The 18,732-nt window shown below is 46.5% G+C and overlaps 1 protein-coding gene across 2 annotated transcripts in view; it reads left to right on the top strand.

The window, feature by feature from the left end:
• Positions 1–18,732, top strand: part of LOC139265458 (PHD finger protein 13-like) — a 57,487-nt gene that overhangs the window by 36,501 nt on the left and 2,254 nt on the right. For both annotated transcript variants that reach the window (XM_070882470.1, XM_070882469.1), the window contains exons 4-5: positions 3,417–4,272; positions 16,154–16,198. In XM_070882470.1, the coding sequence (XP_070738571.1) occupies positions 3,417–4,272; positions 16,154–16,198 (901 nt within the window). The remainder of the gene's footprint in view (positions 1–3,416; positions 4,273–16,153; positions 16,199–18,732) is intronic.

Raw genomic sequence — 18,732 nt, 5'->3', positions numbered from 1 at the left:
TCTAGGATAGCCAGTCCTCTAGTTGGTTCCTCGACATATTGGTCTAGAAAACCATCCCTAATACACTCCAGGAAATCCTCCTCCACCATATTGCTACCAGTTTGGTTAATCCAATCTATATGTAGATTAAAGTTGCCCATGATAACTGCTGTACCTTTATTGCACGCATCCCTAATTTCTTGTTTGATGCTGTTCCCAGCCTCGCTTCTACTGTTTGGTGGTCTGTACACAACTAGCATTTTCTGCCCTTTGGTATTCCACAGCTCCACCCATACAGATTCCACATCATCCAAGCTAATGTCCTTCCTTACTATTTCGTTAAATTCCTCTTTAACCAGCAACGCTACCCCGCTTCCTTTTCCTTTCTGTCTATCCTTCCTGAATGTTGAATACTCCTGGATGTTGAGTTCCCAGCCTTGATCACCCTGGAGCCATGTCTCCGTAATCAAAATTACATCATATCCGTTAACAGCTGCCTGCGCAGTTAATTTGTCCACCTTATTACGAATAATCCTTGCATTGAGGCACAGAGCCTTCAGGCTTGTCTTTTTAACACCCTTTGCCCCTTTAGAATTTTGCTGTAATGTGGCCCTATTTGATTTTTGCCTTGGGTTTCTCTGCCTTCAACTTTTACTTTTCTTCTTTCTATCTTTTGCTTCTGCCCCATTCTACTTCCCTCTGTCTCCCTGCATAGGTTCCCATCCCCCTGCCATATTAGTTTAACCCCTCCCCAACAGCACCAGCAAACACTCCCCTTAGGACATTGGTTCCGGTCCTGCCCAGGTGCAGACCGTCCCATTTGTACTGGTCCCACCTCCCCCAGAACCGGTTCCAATGTCCCAGTAATTTGAATCTCTCCCTCCTGCACCACTCTTCAAGCCACGTATTCATCTTAGCTATCCTGCAATTCCTATTCTGACTAGCATGTGACACTGGTAGCAATCCTGAGATTACTACCTTTTGAGGTCCTACTTTTTAATTTAACTTCTAGCTCCCTAAATTCAGCTTGTAGGACCTCATCCTGTTTTTTACCTATATTGTTGGTGCTGATATGCACCCGACAACTGGCTGTTCACCCTCCCCCTCCAAAATGTCCTGTAGCCGCTCCGAGACATCCTTGACCCTTGCACCAGGGAGGCAACATACCATCCTGGAGTCTCGATTGCGGCAGCAGAAACGTCTTATCTATTCCCCTTACAATAGAATCCCCTACCAGTATAGCTCTTCCACTCTTTTTCCTGCCCTCCTGCCCTCCTGTGCAGCAGGGCCACCCATGGTGCCATGAACTTGGCTGCTACTGTCGCCCCCCCCAACAGCACCCAAGGCGGTATATCTGTTTTGGAGGGGGATAACCGCAGGGGAACCCTGCATTACCTTCCTTCCACTGCTCTGCCTGATGGTCACCCATTCCCTATCTACCTGAGTAACCTTTACTTGCCGTGTGACCAACTCACTAAACATGCTATTCACGACATCCTTAGCATCGCGGATGTCGAGAGTGAATCCATGTGCAGCTCCAGTGCCGCAATCCGGTCTGTCAGGAGCTGCAGCTGGATCCACTTCCCGCACATGTAGTCGTCAGGGACACTGGAAGCATCCCTGGCTTCCCACATAGCACAGGAGGAGCATGACACAGGTCTGGGTTCTCTTGCCATGACTTAACCCTTAATTAATTTAATGGCAAAGGTTTTTTTTACTGATAAAGGAAAAGAAAAAGAAGAAAAACTACTCACCAATCACTTACCCCATTGGCAGTGACGTCACCCTTCGATTTCTATTTACTGCTTTTTTGCCTTCTCTCCCTGCTGCAGCTGCACCAGCTGGCTCCTCCTCCGATGATGGGCCTTTTATAGGCCTCCCCCGGACTCCTGCTACTCGGACTGCCGTTCCTCCTCCGACTTTGGGCCTTTTATAGGACTCCCACTGCTCGGACTGCCACTCCTCCTCGACATTGGGCCTTTTATAGGACTCCCACTGCTCGGACTGCCACTCCTCCTCGACATTGGGCCTTTTATAGGCCTCCCTCAGACTCCTGCTGCTCGGATTTTTGATCTCTCAAAAATCTGCCTTAAATATATTCAATGATCCAGCCTCCACAGCTCTCTGGGACAGAGAATTTCACAGATTTACAACCCTCTGAGAGAAGAAATTCCTCCTCATCTCAGTTTTAAATGGGCAGCCCCTTATTCTAAGACTATGTCCCCTAGTTTTAGTTTCCCCTATGAGTGGAAATATCCTCTCTGCATACACATTGTCGAGCCCCTTCATTATCTTATGTTTCAATAAGATCACCTCTCATTCTTCTGAACTCCAATGAGTATAGGCCCAACCTATTCAACCTATCTTCATAAGTCCACCCCCTCATTTCCGGAATCAACATTGGCGAACCTTCTCTGAACTATGGTTTGAACACCTCATGGTGTGGGTCTGAGCCACTGACAAACCAGCAGCAGATTCAGTCCTTGGTCTATGGGAGCTAGAGTGCTACATATTTCTGGACAAGGAGGTGAAAGATCAGCCAGGGCTCCACCTCCAATGCACAAGCAAGGTCACCCCCTTCACCACCTCCCCAGTTGCTAATAACATGCTAAATTAGGCCATGTCTCTTGCTGTGGACCCGCACTTATACAGGAGGTAGAGACTGTTCAGGGGCAGGTCAATCTACCATCGAACCAGGAGTGCAACAACCAATCGTGGAATTTGATAGTTTCGATTGGGGAAGAAAAATCTTTAAAGTATGGCAGCTGGCTTTTAGTTTCAACTATTTTATTGGAGGATTATCCAATGGTTGATTGTGTTTTCCGGACCTCCATAACATAAGAACATAAGAATTAGGAGCAGGAGTCGGCCATTTGGCCCCTCGAGCCTGCTCTGCCATTCAATAAGATCATGGCTGATCTTCCACCTCAACGCTACTTTCTTGTCCGATTCCCCACATCCCTTGATACCCCGAGAATTCAAATATCTATAGTTTGGAATTCCATCACCCATCAATGAGGGACCATGTCTCTGCAAGGTCTTCTGCTAATTGGCCTTTGGGGATTGAGACTTTCTGACCAAATGGTGGACTGATTGTTGGAGATTACATCAACTGTTTCACTTGATAGATTGCAATGTGTCTATATATGTGTGCGCGTGCATGTAAGTCCTTTAAGTCAAGATTTGATGTTCGGAATAGCAAAACAGAGAAATGTCAGAAATGACTTCCGACTGGAGGTAGGGCTGAGATCAGTATTAGCACGTGTGATGTTAAGTTCATATGTAGCATGTAGTCTTTGACTTAGTGTATCACCATGTACTATAATCTCACTGACTAACAACTAAAACGCATTTGATGTTAAAGCTTCTTTTTTTTTTCCATCTTGCCTTTTTCCTCTGCATTTTCTAAAATTCTTTATTTCCTTCTCCGTTCTCAGCATGACCCCTGGATCCACGCAAGTCTGAGTCCTCGCAACAGCACCGGGAGCACATTAGACAGCGACAGCTGGGAGTCCTCTCGTTCCTCTGACTCCCACATTTTACACTGCGGCAAAAAGATCAAATGCACGGCCGACAAAGAAGGGATGAAGCGGGGGAAATCGGACAGCTCGTTGCTGGAGCGGCCGAGTTTCACCAGCTCCCTGTTCGATAGCCCGGAGAAATCCAAGTCTGAGAAATTCAAGAAGAAGAAGGTGTCCCTGAAGAAGCTGGGCCTGGACGGGGTGAGGAAGAGGAAGAATTCCGAAAGCGGGAAGAGAATCAACCTGGAAAAGGGTCGGAAGGCAGTGGAAGTGTCGCAGCCACCAGCCGAGGTCCCCAAACCAATAGAGGTCCGTCACACTGTTGAAAAGGTGCCGCAGAGCGAGACTGAGTCTGAGGAGGAAACACTCAAACTCTGGCTGGAGGCAGAAGAGATCTACAAGCCGATCTCGCTGCTGGAAGAGTTCGAGAGAGAGGCAGCGGAGGCAGAAAGAACTTTGAGCAAGCAGGTTAAGGAGCTGAAGGAAAATCAGGAAGAAAAGAGGGAAGCAGCAGAAAGGAAGGAAGAGGAAAAAAGGAGGGAAGAAGAAGAAGAAGAGAGCGAAGCGGCAGAAAGGAGGGAAGAGGAAGAACAGAAAGAAGCAAAAGAACACGAAGCGGGAGAAAAGACTGAAGCGGGAGAAAAGAGGGAAGGGGAAGAAAAGACTGAAGCGGGAGAAAAGAGAGAAGAGGAGGAGGAGGAGGAGGAGGAGAAGGAGAAGTGCACAGAAGAGCTGGAGACGAGTGCGGCAGATGAGATCAGCATGGGCTCGGGTAAGGAGGCTCCCAAAGGTTGTAATGTTTTGTTCTTGGAATGTAGTGATTTTAGCATAAAATAGTGGAATCTGGCATCAGAAGAATCCTACAAGGGGAAATGTTTTGCTGGGTTTTATCTGTCAACTTTAGACATCTAAAGTATCCAGACAATTATTCCATGCTATTTTTAAACCATTGAAGATCAGAGTTTTGGGCTCAGAAATGGTACCAGGGATGAAGGGCTTCAGTTACATGGAGGGGTTTTGATAGAGTAAATAAGGAGAATCTGTTTCTACTGGCATGTGGATCGGTAACCAGAGGACACAGATTTAAGGTAATTGGCAAAAGAACCAGAGGGGAGATGAGAATTTTAAAAATATAGCCAGTTTTATGATCTGGAATGCCCTGCCTGAAAGGGCGGTGGAAGCAGATTCAATAGTAATTTTCAAAATTGGATAGATATTTGAAGGGGAAGTATTTGTAGGGCTATGGTGAAATAGCAGGGGGAGTGAGATCACTTGGATAGCTCTTTCAAAGAGTCGGCACAGGCATGATGGGTTGAACGACATCCTTCTGTGTTGTCGTCGTCATCGTAGGCAGTCCCTCAAAATAGAGGAAGACTTGCTTCCACTCAAAGTGAGTTCTTGGGTGACTGAACAGTCCAAGATGGGAATTACAGTCTCTCTCACAGGTGGGACAGACAGTGGTTGAGGGAAAGGGTGGGTGGGACTGGTTTTCCACATGCTCCTTCCGCTGCCTGCGCTTGTTTTCTGCATGCTCTCGATGACGAGACTCGAGCTGCTCAGCGCCCTCCCGGATGCACTTCCTCCACTTAGGGCGGTGTTTGGCCAGGGACTCCCAGGTGTTGGTGGGGATGTTGAATTTTTATCAAGGAGGCTTTGAAGGTCCTTGAAAAGTTTCCTCTGCCCACCTTGGGCTCGCTTGCCGCGTAGGAATTCCTACTTGCTTTGGAAGTCTTGTATCAGGCATGCGAACAATGTGGTTCACCCCAACGGAGAACGGAGCTGTCATTCTACGAAAGTAAGAACATAAGAACGTAAGAAATAGGAACAGGAGTAGGCCATATGGCACCTCGAGCCTTCTACGCCATTCAATAAGATCATGGTTGACCTGATCATGGGCTCAGCTCCACTTCCCCGCCTGCTCCCCATAACCCCTTATCCCCATATCTTTTAAGAAACTGTCTATTTCTGTCTTAAATTTATTCAATGTCCCAGCTTCCACAGCTCTCTGAGGCAGTGAATTCCACAGATTTACAACCCTCTGAGAGAAGAAATTGCTCCTCATCTCTGTTTTAATTGGGCGGCCCCTTATTCTAAGATCATGCCCTCTAGTTCTAGTCTCCCCCATCAGTAGAAACATCCTCTCTGCATCCACCTTGTCAAACTCCCTCATAATCTTATACGTTTTGATAAGATCACCTTTCATTCTTCTGAATTCCAATGAGTAGAGGCCCAACCTAATCAACCTTTCCTCATAAGTCAACCCCCTCATCCCCAGAATCAACCTAGTGAACCTTCTCCGAATTGCCTCCAAAGCAAGTATATCCTATCGTAAATATGGAAACCAAAACTGCACGCAGTATTCCAGATGTAGCCTCACCAATACCTTATAGTTGTGGCAAGACTTCGCTGCTTTTATACTCCATCCCCTTTGCAATAAAGGACAAGATACCATTGGCCTTCCTGATCACTTCCTGTACCTGCATACTATCCTTTTGTGTTTTATGCACAAGTACCCCCAGGTCCCGCTGTACTGCGGCACTTTGCAATCTTTCTCCATTTAAATAATAACTTGCTCTTTGATTTTTTTTTTCTGCCAAAGTGCATGACCTCACACTTTCCAACATTATACTCCATCTGCCAAATATTTGCTCAGTCACTCAGCCTGTCTATGTCCTTTTGCAGATTTTTTGTGTCCCCCTCACACATTGCTTTTCCGTGCTTGTTTTCCTCCAGAATGGAAGGACATACTGGAGGTGATTGCTTTACTTCAGTTTCATGTGCTGCCTCCTAATTTGTTTTCGGGATGTGTGCATCACTGGCAAGGACAGCATTTACTGCCCATCTCAAGTTGTCCCAAGAAGGTGATGCTGCTGGGCTGCCTCAAGTGGCGATTGTTTACAATTGAATGGCTTGCCCGACCTTTTCAGAGGGCATAAAGAATTAACCACATCTGCCCCACTTCAGAGACTCGAGCACATAATCCAGGCTGATGTGCCAGTACTGAGGCAGCGCTGCACTGTCGGAGGGGCAGCACTGAGGGAGCGCTGCACTGTCAGAGTTGCCGTCTTTCGGATGAGATGTTAAACCGAGGCCCCCTCTGTCCCCTCGGGTGGATGTAGAAGGTCCCACGGCACTGTTGGAAGAAGAACAGGAAAGTTGCTCCTGGTGGCCTGGGGCCAATATTTATCCCTCAACTAACATCACTAAAACAGATTATCTAAGTCATTGTCACTTTACTATTTGTCAGAGCTTGCTGTGCGCAGATTGACTGCCTTTCCTACATTGCAACAGTGACTGCACTTCAGAAGTACTTCATTGGCTGGAAAGCACTTTGAGCTGTCCTGAGGTCGAGAAAGGTGCTCTAGAAATGCTCTGTTTCTTGCACACAATGTGGGGCAGGGAAGGGAGCAGGTTCGCTTCCCTGAATGACATTGGCCAAAAATTTAGAGTCGGAGGCTCCCCGCGGGCAGAAGCAAAAAAAATCTACGAATTTACCTGGCCCGGGAGGTTCAGCAACTTGCGCTCCAGTAGGCCTGTGTAGAGACCCAGGGATGCAGGCGGTTCACAAGTGCCCCTGGGATCACGTGGGCCCAACCAATCAAAAGGGAATCCCCATTCATACTTATGGAGAGTTCCGTTTACTAAAAAAAATACACGAACACATGAAATAAATAAATAAATTACATATTTAAAATTAATTAAAATGCCATTTAATTAAATATTGTAAATAAAAAAACTTTGAGAAAAAAATGCTTTAACAGGGCTAAAAATAAAATTACCTTATTGGAAAGGGTTGTTAATGTATAAATGAGTGATGAGATATTATTTTTCTGTTTTTTAAAACTCTTATGCTGGTAAAAGCTGGCCTTATACCTGCTTTTACCAACGTATGAATTTCAAGGGCATTTGCTGGGCAGGAGTAGGGCAAATAGCCCAAATCTCCGCCCATGGAGGCCCTTTTCCTTCAGATGCGTGCGATCTGTCAGGAGGATTCTTTATTTTCCCATTCCTTCGCCTGACTATTTTCTATCCGAGCTGGGTTTCTGGTCACTGGTAACTCTCTGACACATGACGCAAGGCCTCATTCTGCCTCCCTGTGCCGAGACAATAGATATTTTTGTTTGTTGATTCTCAGAATGTGGGCGTCGCTGGCAAGGTCAACATTTAATGCCCATTCCGAGTTGGCCCCTGTGAAGGTGGAGGTGGGCCGCCTTCCTGTACAGCTGCAGTCCGTGAGGTGAAGGAAGACCCACAATGCTGTTGGGTTGTGCTTGAGTGGACCATGGGATTTTGGGGGGAAAATCGCAAGCAAGTCCTGTCCTGTTGGTGCCAAAGATCCACTCGTGTGAAATTTTTAAGACATAACCAAATAGCGATCAGGAACATTCCTGGGATCTTTCTGCCCTGAGAGGCTCAATCACACGTGGATAAACTCCCCATAACCATCTCTTCTCTTGTAACAGATTTGTCAACCAGTGTTGGTATCGGGTCTTCACAGCCCAGCCATCCACACCCAGTTGTACAATAGCACCCAGTGTCCCAGCAATGAGCTTTCTCTCAACAGCACCAGTGCAGCCTAATCCCCAAAACTTCCATGTAAGCCAGCAGTACCGGCCAAACCCCAACCACCTCCACCTAGAAGGTTAAGGGCAGCAGGTGCAAGGTGACACCAGCACCTCTAACTTGCCTTCCATCCCAACTTGGACATGTATCGACCGTTCCTTCAATATCCTGAAACTCCCTCCCTAGAATCATAGAATGGTTACAGCATGGAAGGAGGCCATTTGGCCCGTCGAGCCCGTGTCGGCTCTCTGCAATAGCACTTCAGCTAGTTCCACACCCCCACCCTGCAAAATTTTTTCGCGCAGGTATTTATCCAATTCCCTTTCGAAAGCCATGAGTGAGTCTGCCTCCACCACCCTTTCAGGCAGTGTACTCCAAACACTAACCACACGCTGTGTGTAAAGGTTTTTCCTCATGTCGCCTTTGGTTCTTTTGCCAATCACCTTCATTCTGTGTCCTCTGGTTCTTGACCCTTCTGCCAATGGGAACAGTTTCTCTTTATTTACTCTGTCTAGACCACTCATTTTGAATAACTCTATCAAATCTTATCTCAAACTTCACTGCTCCAAGGAGAACAGCCCCAGATTCTCTAGTGTAGGGTCAGTTGCACCTTAACGGTGCCGCGACCAATATCTTTGTGGGGAGATTTGCTAGTGCTGTTGGGGAGAGTTTAAACTAGTTTGGCAGGGGGATGAGAACCTGAGAACTAATTCAATAGGGTAGGAAGTAAAGCTGAAATTGGAAAGCAAGAATGTAGAAAGTGAATCTGTAAGACAGGGGAAACGAGGGTTAGTAAATAGTAATCAAGGAGGTCTTCCTGTGCTAAATGTTATATACTTCAATGCAAGGAGTATAGCGAATAAGGTGGATGAGCTAAGAGCACTGGTAGACACTTGGGAGCATGACATTATAGCCATTACAGAGACGTGGATGAAAGAGGGGCAGGTTTGGCAGCTCAATATTCCTGATTGCAGGATTTTTAGACAAGACACAGGGTGGGAAAAAGAATGGGGGATCGCAGTATTGATTAAAGAAACTATTAGAGCTGTGAGGAGGGATGATATGTTAGAGGGATCATCAAATGAAGCCATATGGGTAGAACTGAAAAATAAAAAAAGGGGCAATCACACTGCTGGGTGTGTATTATAGACCCCCAAACAGTGGGAGGGAGATAGAAGAGCAAATATGTAGGCAAATTTCTGAAGTCCAAAAACCATAGTGTAATAATAGTAGGGGATTTCAACTATCCTAATATTGATTGGTACAAATATAGTGTGAAGGATACAGAGGGGGCCTAAATCTTAAAATTCATTCAAGAGAACTTTTTTGTCTGTATGTAACAAGCCCAACACAAGAGGGAGCCATTCTGGATTTAGTTTTGGGGAATGAAGCTGGACAGTTTGAAGGGGTATCAGTGAGTGCCAGTGACCATAATTCAGTTAGATTCAGGTTAGTTATGGATAAGGACACAGATAGACCAGGAATAAAAGTCTGAAATTAGGGAAAAGCTAACTTTGCTAATTTGAGACGTAATTTGGCCACAATGGACTGGAAACAGCTATTTGAAGGTAAATCAGTCCACGTGCTAGTCAGAGTAGGAATTGCAGGATAGCTCAGATGAATATGTGGCTTGAGGAATGGTGCAAGAGGGAGGGATTCAAATTCCTGGGACATTGGAACTGGTTCTGGGGGAGGTGGGACCAGAACAAACCTGACGGTCTACACCTGGGCAGGACCAGAACCGGTGTCCTAGGCAGAGTGTTTGCTAGTGCTGTTTAAACTAAAAAGGCAGGGGGATGGGAATCTATGCAGGGAGGCAGAGGGAAGTAAAAAGGGGGCAGAAGCAAAATCTAGGAAGGAGAAAAGCAAGAGTGGAGGGCAGAGAAATCAAAAACGGCCTCATTACAACATAATTCTAAAAGGACAGAGTGTTTAAAAAAACAAGCCTGAAGGCTCTGAGTGTCAATGCGAGGAGCATTTGTAATAAGGTGGATGAATTGACTGCGCGGATAGCTGTTAATTGGGATTACGGAGACATGGCTCCAAGGTAACCAAGGCTGGGAACTCAACATCCACGGATATTCAATATTCAAGAAGGAAAAGAAGGTGGGGTAGCGATAATGGTTAGAGATTAACGCAATAGTAAGGGAGGACATTAACGTGGATGATGTGGAATCTATATGGGTAGAGCTGCGAAACACCAAAGGGCAGAAAACGTTAGTGGGAGTTGTGTACAGATCACCAAACAGTAGTAGGGAGGTTGGGGATGGCATCAAACAGGATATTAGGGATGCATGCAATAAGGGTACAACAGTTATCATGGGTGACTTTAATCTGCATATTGATTGGGCTAACCAAGCTGGTAGCAATACTGTGGAGGAGGATTTCCTGGAGTGTATAAGGGATGGTTTTTGAGACCAATATGTCGAAGAACCAACTAGAGAGCAGGCCATCCTAGACTGGGTCTTGTGTAACGAGAGAGGATTAATTAGCAATCTTGTCATTCGGGGCCCCTTGGAGAAGAGCGACCATAATATAAATTCTTCATTAAGATGGAGAGTGACACAGTTAATTCAGAGACTAGGGTCCTGAACTTAAGGAAAGGTAACTTCGATGGTATGAGAGGTGAATTGGCTAGGATAGACTGGTGAATGATACTTAAAGGGTTGACGGTGGATAGGCAATGGCAGACATTTAAATATCACATGGATGAACCATAACAATTGTACATCCCTGTGTGGTGTATGAATAAAAAAGGGAAGGTGGCTAACAAGGGAAAGTGTTAAATCCAAGGAAGAGACATATAAATTGGCCAGCAAAAGCAGCAAACCTGAGGACTGGGAGAAATATAGAATTCAGCAGAGGAGGATTAAGGGTTTAATTAGGAGGGGGAAAATGGAGTATCAGAGGAAGCTTGCACGGAACATAAAAACTGACTGCAAAAGCTTCTATAGATATGTGAAGAGAAAAAGATTAGTGAAGACTAATGTAAGTCCCTTGCAGTCAGAATCAGGTGAATTCATAATGGGAAACAAGGAAATGGCAGACCATTTGAACAAATACTTTGGTTCTGTCTTCACTAAGGAAGCCATGAATAACCTCCCGAAAATACTAGGGGACCGAGGGTCTAGCGAGAAGGGGGAACTGAGGAAAATCCTTTAGTCAAGAAATGGTGTTGGGGAAATTGATGGGATTCAAGGCCGATAAATCCCCAGGGCCTGATAGTCTGAATCCCAGAGTACTTAAGGAAGTGGCCCTAGAAATAGTAGATGCATTGATGGTCATTTTGCAACATTCCATGGACTCTAGTTCAGTTCCTATGGATTGGAGGGTAGCTAATGTAACCCCACTTTTTTAAAAAAGGAGGGAGAGAGAAAACGGAATTATAGACCGGTTAGCCTGACATCGGTGGTGGGGAAAATGCTGGAATCAGTTATTAAAGATGTAATAGCAGCGCATTTGGAAAGCAGTGACAAGATCGGTCCAAGTCAGCATGGATTTATGAAAGGGAAATCATGCTTGACAAATCTTCTGGAGTTTTTTGAGGATGTGACTAGTAGAGTGGATAGGGGAGAACCGTTGGATGTGGCGTATTTGGACTTTCAAAAGGCTTTTGAAAGAGATTAGTGGGCAAAATTAAGGCACATGGTATTGGAGGTAATGTATTGATGTGGATAGAGAACTGGTTGGCAGACAGGAAGCAAAGAATGGGAATAAACAGGTCCTTTTCAGAATGGCAGGCAGTGACTAGTGGGGTGCCGCAGGGTTCAGTACTGGGACCCCAGCTATTTACAATATACATTAATGATTTGGACGAAGGAATTGAATGTAATATCTCCAAGTTTGCAGATGACATTAAGCTGGGTGGCAGTGCGAGCTACGAGGAGGATGCTAGGAGGCTGCAGGGGGACTTGGACAGGTTAGGTGAATGGGCAAATGCATGGCAGATGCAGTATAATGTGGATGTGAGGTTATCCACTTTGGTGGCAAAAACAGGAAAGCAGATTATCATCTGAATGGTGTCAGATTAGCAACGAGACCTGGGTGTCATGGTACATCAGTCATTGAAGGTAGGCATGCAGGTACAGCAGGCAATAAAGAAAGCAAATGGCATGCTGGCCTTCATAGTGAGGGGATTTGAGTATAGGAACAGGGAGGTCTTACTGCAGTTGTACAGGGCCTTGGTGAGACCACACCTTGAATATTGTGTGCATTTTTGGTCTCCTAATCTGAGGAAGGACATTCTTGCTATTGAGGGAGTGGAGCAAAGGTTCACCAGACTGATTCCTGGGATGGCAGGACTGACATATGAAGAAAGACTGGATCGACTAGGCTTATATTCACTGGAATTTAGAAGAATGAGAGGGGATTCCTAGAAACATATAAAATTCTGGCGGGATTGGACAGGTTAGATGCAAGAAGAATGTTCCCGATGTTGGGGAAGTCCAGAACAGGGGTTACAGTCGAAGGATAAAGGGTAAGCCATTTAGGACCGAGATGAGGAGAAACTTCTTCACTCAGAGAATTGTGAACCTGTGGAATTCTCTACCACAGAACGTTGTTGAGGCCAGTTCATTCGATATATTCAAAAGGGAGTTAGATGTGGTCCTTACGGCTAAAGGGATCAAAGATATGGAGAGAAAGCAGGAATGGGGTACTGAAGTTGCATGATCAGCCATAATCATATTGAATGGTGGTACAGGCTCGAAGGGCTGAATGGCCTACTCCTGCACCTACTTTCTATGTTTCTATGTTTAAATCAGTATTGGAACAGTGGAAGGCATTCAAGGAGGAGATCCGGAGGGCTCAGGCCAAACATGTGCCCTAAAAGAAAAAGGGTGGGATTAGCAATTCTACAGCCCCCTGGCTGTATAGGGACTTGCAGGGGAGGATAAAGAAAAACGGAAGCATATGTCATATACCGACTGCTAAATACTGTAGAATCTCTGGAGGAATACAGAAAGTTCAGAGGTAAAATTAAATAGGACATTAAATGGTAGGTCACTTAGAAGTGTAGATGAACAAAGGGACCTTGGAGTGCTTGTCCACAGATCCCTGAAAGTAGCAGGCCAGGTGGATAAGGTGGTTAAGAAGGCATACGGAATGCTTTTCTTTATTGGCCGAGGCATAGAATACAAGAGCAGCGTGTTTATGCTTAAATTTTATAATACTCTGGTTAGGCCACAGCTGGAATACTGCGTGCAGTTCTGGTCACCATATTATAGGAAGGACGTGATTGCACTGGAGAGGGTGTGGAGGAGATTTACAAGGATGCTGCCTGGAATGGAGAATCTTCGCTTTGAGGACAGATTGGATTGGCTGGGTTTGTTCTCCTTGGAACAGAGGAGGCTGAGAGGAGACCTCATTGAGGTGTATAAAATTAGGAGGGTCCTAGTGGATAGCAAGGTCCTATTTCCCTTTGTGGAGGGGCCGGTTACGAGAGGGCATAGTTTGAAGGTGGTTGGTGGAAGGTTCAGAGGGGATTTGAGGGGAACCTTCTTCACGCAGAGGGTTATGGGGTTCTGGAACTCACTGCCTGGAAGGGTGGTGGAGGCAGAAACCCTCACCACATTTAAAAGGTGCTTGGATTGGCACTTGAAGTGCCGTAACCTCCAGGGTTATGGACCTAGAGCTGGTAAGTGGGATTAGGCTGGATAACCTCTTGTTGGATGGCGCACATACAGTGGTAAGGACTTCAGGGAATCAAATACGGCCAGAGTGGTCTCCTGGACTAGTTTCGATCGCCTGGATGGGTCGGAGAGGAATTTTCCCAGATTTTTTCCCCCAATTGGCCTGGGTTTTTAATTTGTTTTTTTGCCTCTCCCAGGAGATCGCATGGCTCTGGTTGGGGTGGAGTGTAAAATGTTGCGATGCATGGGGTGTCACAATTGTGTGGATTGGACTGATTGGGCCAGATGCTTTTTACCTGTCCGCCATTGTTCATTATTCATAGGTTTATATGTAACCTTCAGGGCTGCTGACCGAGGGCAGTGTGGCTCTTTGTCGACCGGCGCAGGCACAATGGGCTGAAATGGCCGCCTTCTGCGCTGTAAATTTCTATGTTTCTACTTCTATGTTTCTTTATCCCCTTGAAGTCTCTTTGCATCATCCTCATAACTTACATTCCCACCTAGCTTTGTATCATCAGCAAACTTGGATATGTTCATTGATATAGCTGGGGCCCCAGCAATGATCCTTATGACACCCCACTAGTTACAACCTGTCAACTTGAAAATTACCTGTTTATTCCAACTCTCTGTTTTCTGTCCGTTAACTAATCCTCAATCCGTGCTAGTATATTACCTCCAATCCCATGAGCCCGAATTTTGTTTAATAACCTCTTGTGTGGCAACTTATCAAATGCCTTCTGAAAATCCAAATACATCATATCCACTGGTTCCCACTTATCTATTCCACTGGTTACAACCACAAAAAACTCTACCAGATTTGTCAAACATGATTTCCCTTTCATAAATCCCTGCTGACTCTACCTATTATTATTTTCTAAGTGCTCGGTTATCACGTCCTTAATAATTTTCCCTACTACTGATGTCAAGCTAACTGGTCTGTAGTTCGCCATTTTCTTGCTCCCTCCTTTTTTAAATAGTGGGGTTACATTTGCTACCTTCCAATCCGTGGGAACCGTTCTTCCAAAATTCCATAGATTCTAGATGAAAACCAATGCATCCACTATTTCTATAACCAACTCTTTCAAACCCCTAGAGAAAGCAGGAAAGGGGTACTGAGGTGAATGATCAGCCATGATCTTATTGAATGGTGTTGCAGGCTCAAAGGGCCAAATGGCCTACTCCTGCTCCTATTTTTCTATGTTTCTAGGATGTAGGCCATCGGGTCCAGGGGATTTCTTGGCTTTCAGTCCCATTCATTTCTCCAGTACTATTTTTTTTACTAATACTAATTTATTTCAGTTCTTCATTCTCGCTTTTGGTTCTCCACTATTTCCGGGAGTTTTTTTGTCTTCTTCCGTGAAGACAGACACACAGAATTTGTTTAATTTCTCTGCCATTTCCTTTAGTCAGGCAGCATTTGTTGGGAGAGAAACCGAGATAATGTTTCATCTCAGTGACCCTTTGCCAGAACTTAAAGTAGAGATGTAACAGGTTTTTAAGCAATTGTAGGGGCTGGGAAAGGGGGGAGGGGAGGGGAGGGAAGAACAAAACAAAAGGGAAGGTCTGTGATAGGGTGGAAGCCAGGAGAGTTTGAGAGACAAAAGGGATGATGGTGCAAGGCAAAAGGAGATGGTAATGGGGCAATTTAAGAAATAAAAGATGGGTCTAGATAGTGTAAATGGAGATGGCAGAATCATCATCAGCTGGCATGGGAAAGAAAAAAAATATGGACAGAGGTTACGTTCTGAATTGATGAACTCGATTTTGATTCGAGAAGGCTGTAAAGTGCCTAAACAAAAGATGATGTGCTGTTCCTCGAGCTTCGTTGGAACAGTCCAGGACGCTGAGGACGGAGAGGTCAGAGTGGGACTGGAGCGGAGAATTGAAGTGACAGGCGACCGGAAGCTCAGGGTCAACCTTACGGACTGAACGGAGATTTTAATTTCCGTTGACTTCATAATCAGGCGTGCGAGAGAATCGCTAACGTCCATTCTGCACTCTGGCCCGAGACCAATGACACCCCCTTAACCTCCTGGGGGTGGGGGGACGTGTGGGATGGGGTAGGAAGCAAAGAGAGTTGAGCATTTACTGAACACCTGCATTGGCTGAGAGATGAGCTCTAGTGGCCTGTCCTCTTGGACATGTGATTTTTAAAGCGAGAGCATGCTATACCCTCAATGTGGGCAATGGTGGGATGACTATCATGAGGAACATGATTGTTCAGTTTCAGAACGGAGATTGATAGATTTTTGTTAACTGAGGATATTAAGGGTTATGGAGCCAAGGTGGGTCAATGGAGTTAAGAAACTGATCAGCCATGATCTCATTGAATGGCGATACTGGCTAGAGGGGTTGAATGGCCTCCTCCTGTTCCTACGAATGTTTAGATGCATTTTTGAAATGAACTGAATGCACATCAGGAGCGAGATGGCTAACTCTCTGTCACACATTATCTTGCAGTTCCTCCTCCTGACACCACCCCCATGGAAAACCTCAAGATTGAAGGTAAATTTCCTGATGGTCCTACTGATTGAGATGGGGTGGACAGCCTTCCTTGTCTATCATGTGGCGATGTTCGTTGCTCTTCTGAGCTTTCTGCTCTTTCATTCGAAGCCACAAATGCACCTTTACTGCGTTCAAATTTAAACTCCTCACAGCGTCTCCTGCTCCATTATTCTTTGCTTCCACGTTCTCAGAATTGGTCAACTCATCGTCTCTGCTTTCCCTTCAACCTGTGGCTTTAAAACCCCAAGTGTCCCCTAACTATGACTTTTGACCTTCTCTTCTCTCCTCTTTTTGAGCCTTGCTGTAATTTTGCACTGTGGGCCTCGACCCTTCCTTGGGGTCCCAGAATCTTCCTGCATTGCAGTAGTCAAAATGTTTCCATTTCTGGAGGAACTCCTAATGGCCGAGCCCAGATCCAGCCTCGGTCTCACTGGGACCGATTGCCAGGACTGCTAGTTGATTTGCTAACATTCTGCTGGCCAGCCTCCCACCATCCACTCTCCCTAAACTTCAGCTCAACCAAAACTCTGCTGCCCGTGTCCTAACTCACACCGAGTCCTGTTCACCCATCACCCTGTGCTCGCTGACCTACATCGGCTCCAGGTCTGGCAAAGCCTTGATTTTAAAATTCTCATCCTTGTTTTCAAATTCCTCCATGGCCTCGCCCCTCCCCATCTCTGTAATTTCCTCCAGCCCCACCGCCGCCACACCCCCCCCCCCCATGAGATCTCTGTGCTCCTCCAACTCTGGCCTTGTGCGCATCACCCATTCCCTCCCTAAACCTCTCTATCTCTCTCTCGCTCTCTCTTTCTCGCTCTCGCTCTCGCTCTCTCTCTATCTCTCGCTCTCTCTCTATCTCTCGCTCTCTCTCCATCTCTCGCTCTCTCTCCATCTCTCGCTCTCTCTCCATCTCTCGCTCTCTCTCCATCTCTCGCTCTCTCTCCATCTCTCGCTCTCTCTCCATCTCTCGCTCTCTCTCCATCTCTCGCTCTCTCTCCATCTCTCGCTCTCTCTCCATCTCTCGCTCTCTCTCCATCTCTCGCTCTCTCTCCATCTCTCGCTCTCTCTCCATCTCTCGCTCTCTCTCCATCTCTCGCTCTCTCTCCATCTCTCGCTCTCTCTCCATCTCTCGCTCTCTCTCCATCTCTCGCTCTCTCTCCATCTCTCGCTCTCTCTCCATCTCTCGCTCTCTCTCCATCTCTCGCTCTCTCTCCATCTCTCGCTCTCTCTCCATCTCTCGCTCTCTCTCCATCTCTCGCTCTCTCTCCATCTCTCGCTCTCTCTCCATCTCTCGCTCTCTCTCCATCTCTCGCTCTCTCTCCATCTCTCGCTCTCTCTCCATCTCTCGCTCTCTCTCCATCTCTCGCTCTCTCTCCATCTCTCGCTCTCTCTCCATCTCTCGCTCTCTCTCCATCTCTCGCTCTCTCTCCATCTCTCGCTCTCTCTCCATCTCTCGCTCTCTCTCCATCTCTCGCTCTCTCTCCATCTCTCGCTCTCTCTCCATCTCTCGCTCTCTCTCCATCTCTCGCTCTCTCTCCATCTCTCGCTCTCTCTCCATCTCTCGCTCTCTCTCGCGCTCTCTCGCGCTCTCTCGCGCTCTCTCGCGCTCTCTCGCGCTCTCTCGCGCTCTCTCGCGCTCTCTCGCGCTCTCTCGCGCTCTCTCGCGCTCTCTCGCGCTCTCTCGCGCTCTCTCGCTCTCTCTCGCTCTCTCTCGCTCTCTCTCGCTCGCTCGCTCTCTCTCGCTCGCTCTCTCTCGCTCGCTCTCTCTCGCTCGCTCTCTCTCTCTCGCTCGCTCTCTCTCGCTCGCTCTCTCTCGCTCGCTCTCTCTCGCTCGCTCTCTCTCGCTCGCTCTCTCTCTCTCGCTCGCTCTCTCTCGCTCGCTCTCTCTCGCTCTCTCTTCCTTGAAGAGAGCCCTTAAAACTTTCAGACCAAGCTTTTGGTCACCTGTCCTAATATCTCATTTTGTGGTTCAGTGCCAAATTTTGTCTGATAACACTTCTATGAAGTGCCCTTTGAAATGTTTTATTGCATTAAAGGCGCTATATAAATGCAAGTTGTAATATTTCCCACACAAGTAGAGAAAAGGTTTAATGTGAAGATTGGAAAATATTAAACCAGCCGTGAAACGTGCTGCGGTAAAACTGATGGAATGATCAGGATGGCCCCGTGGAACAAAGAATCGAGAGAGATTTAAAGAACTGATCTTGGTCTTGTTGGAGAAACAAAGATCCTTGAGATGCTGAGAGTGCAGATGTGAGCAGACTACCTCATTCGGACTGTGAGCACATTAGGACTTTGGTTCCACAATAGCAAGCTTGCCTCTGAGTCACTCCGAGTGCAGTGCTGAGGGAGCGCTGCACTGTCGGAGGTGCCATCCTTTGAATGAGACATTAAACCGAGGCCCTGTCTGCTCTCTCAGATGGACGTAAAAGATCCCACGGGGGAGTCCTCCCAGTGTCCTGGCCAATATTTATCCATCAACCAACAACTAAATCCGATGATCTGGTGATTTATTTCTCTGCTGTTTGTGGGAG

The sequence above is a fragment of the Pristiophorus japonicus genome, chromosome 6 (assembly GCF_044704955.1).
Source record: "Pristiophorus japonicus isolate sPriJap1 chromosome 6, sPriJap1.hap1, whole genome shotgun sequence".
NCBI lineage: Eukaryota > Metazoa > Chordata > Chondrichthyes > Pristiophoridae > Pristiophorus > Pristiophorus japonicus.
The sequence above is the reverse complement of the archived record's forward strand: the minus strand, read 5'-3'. Positions and strand labels throughout refer to the sequence as shown.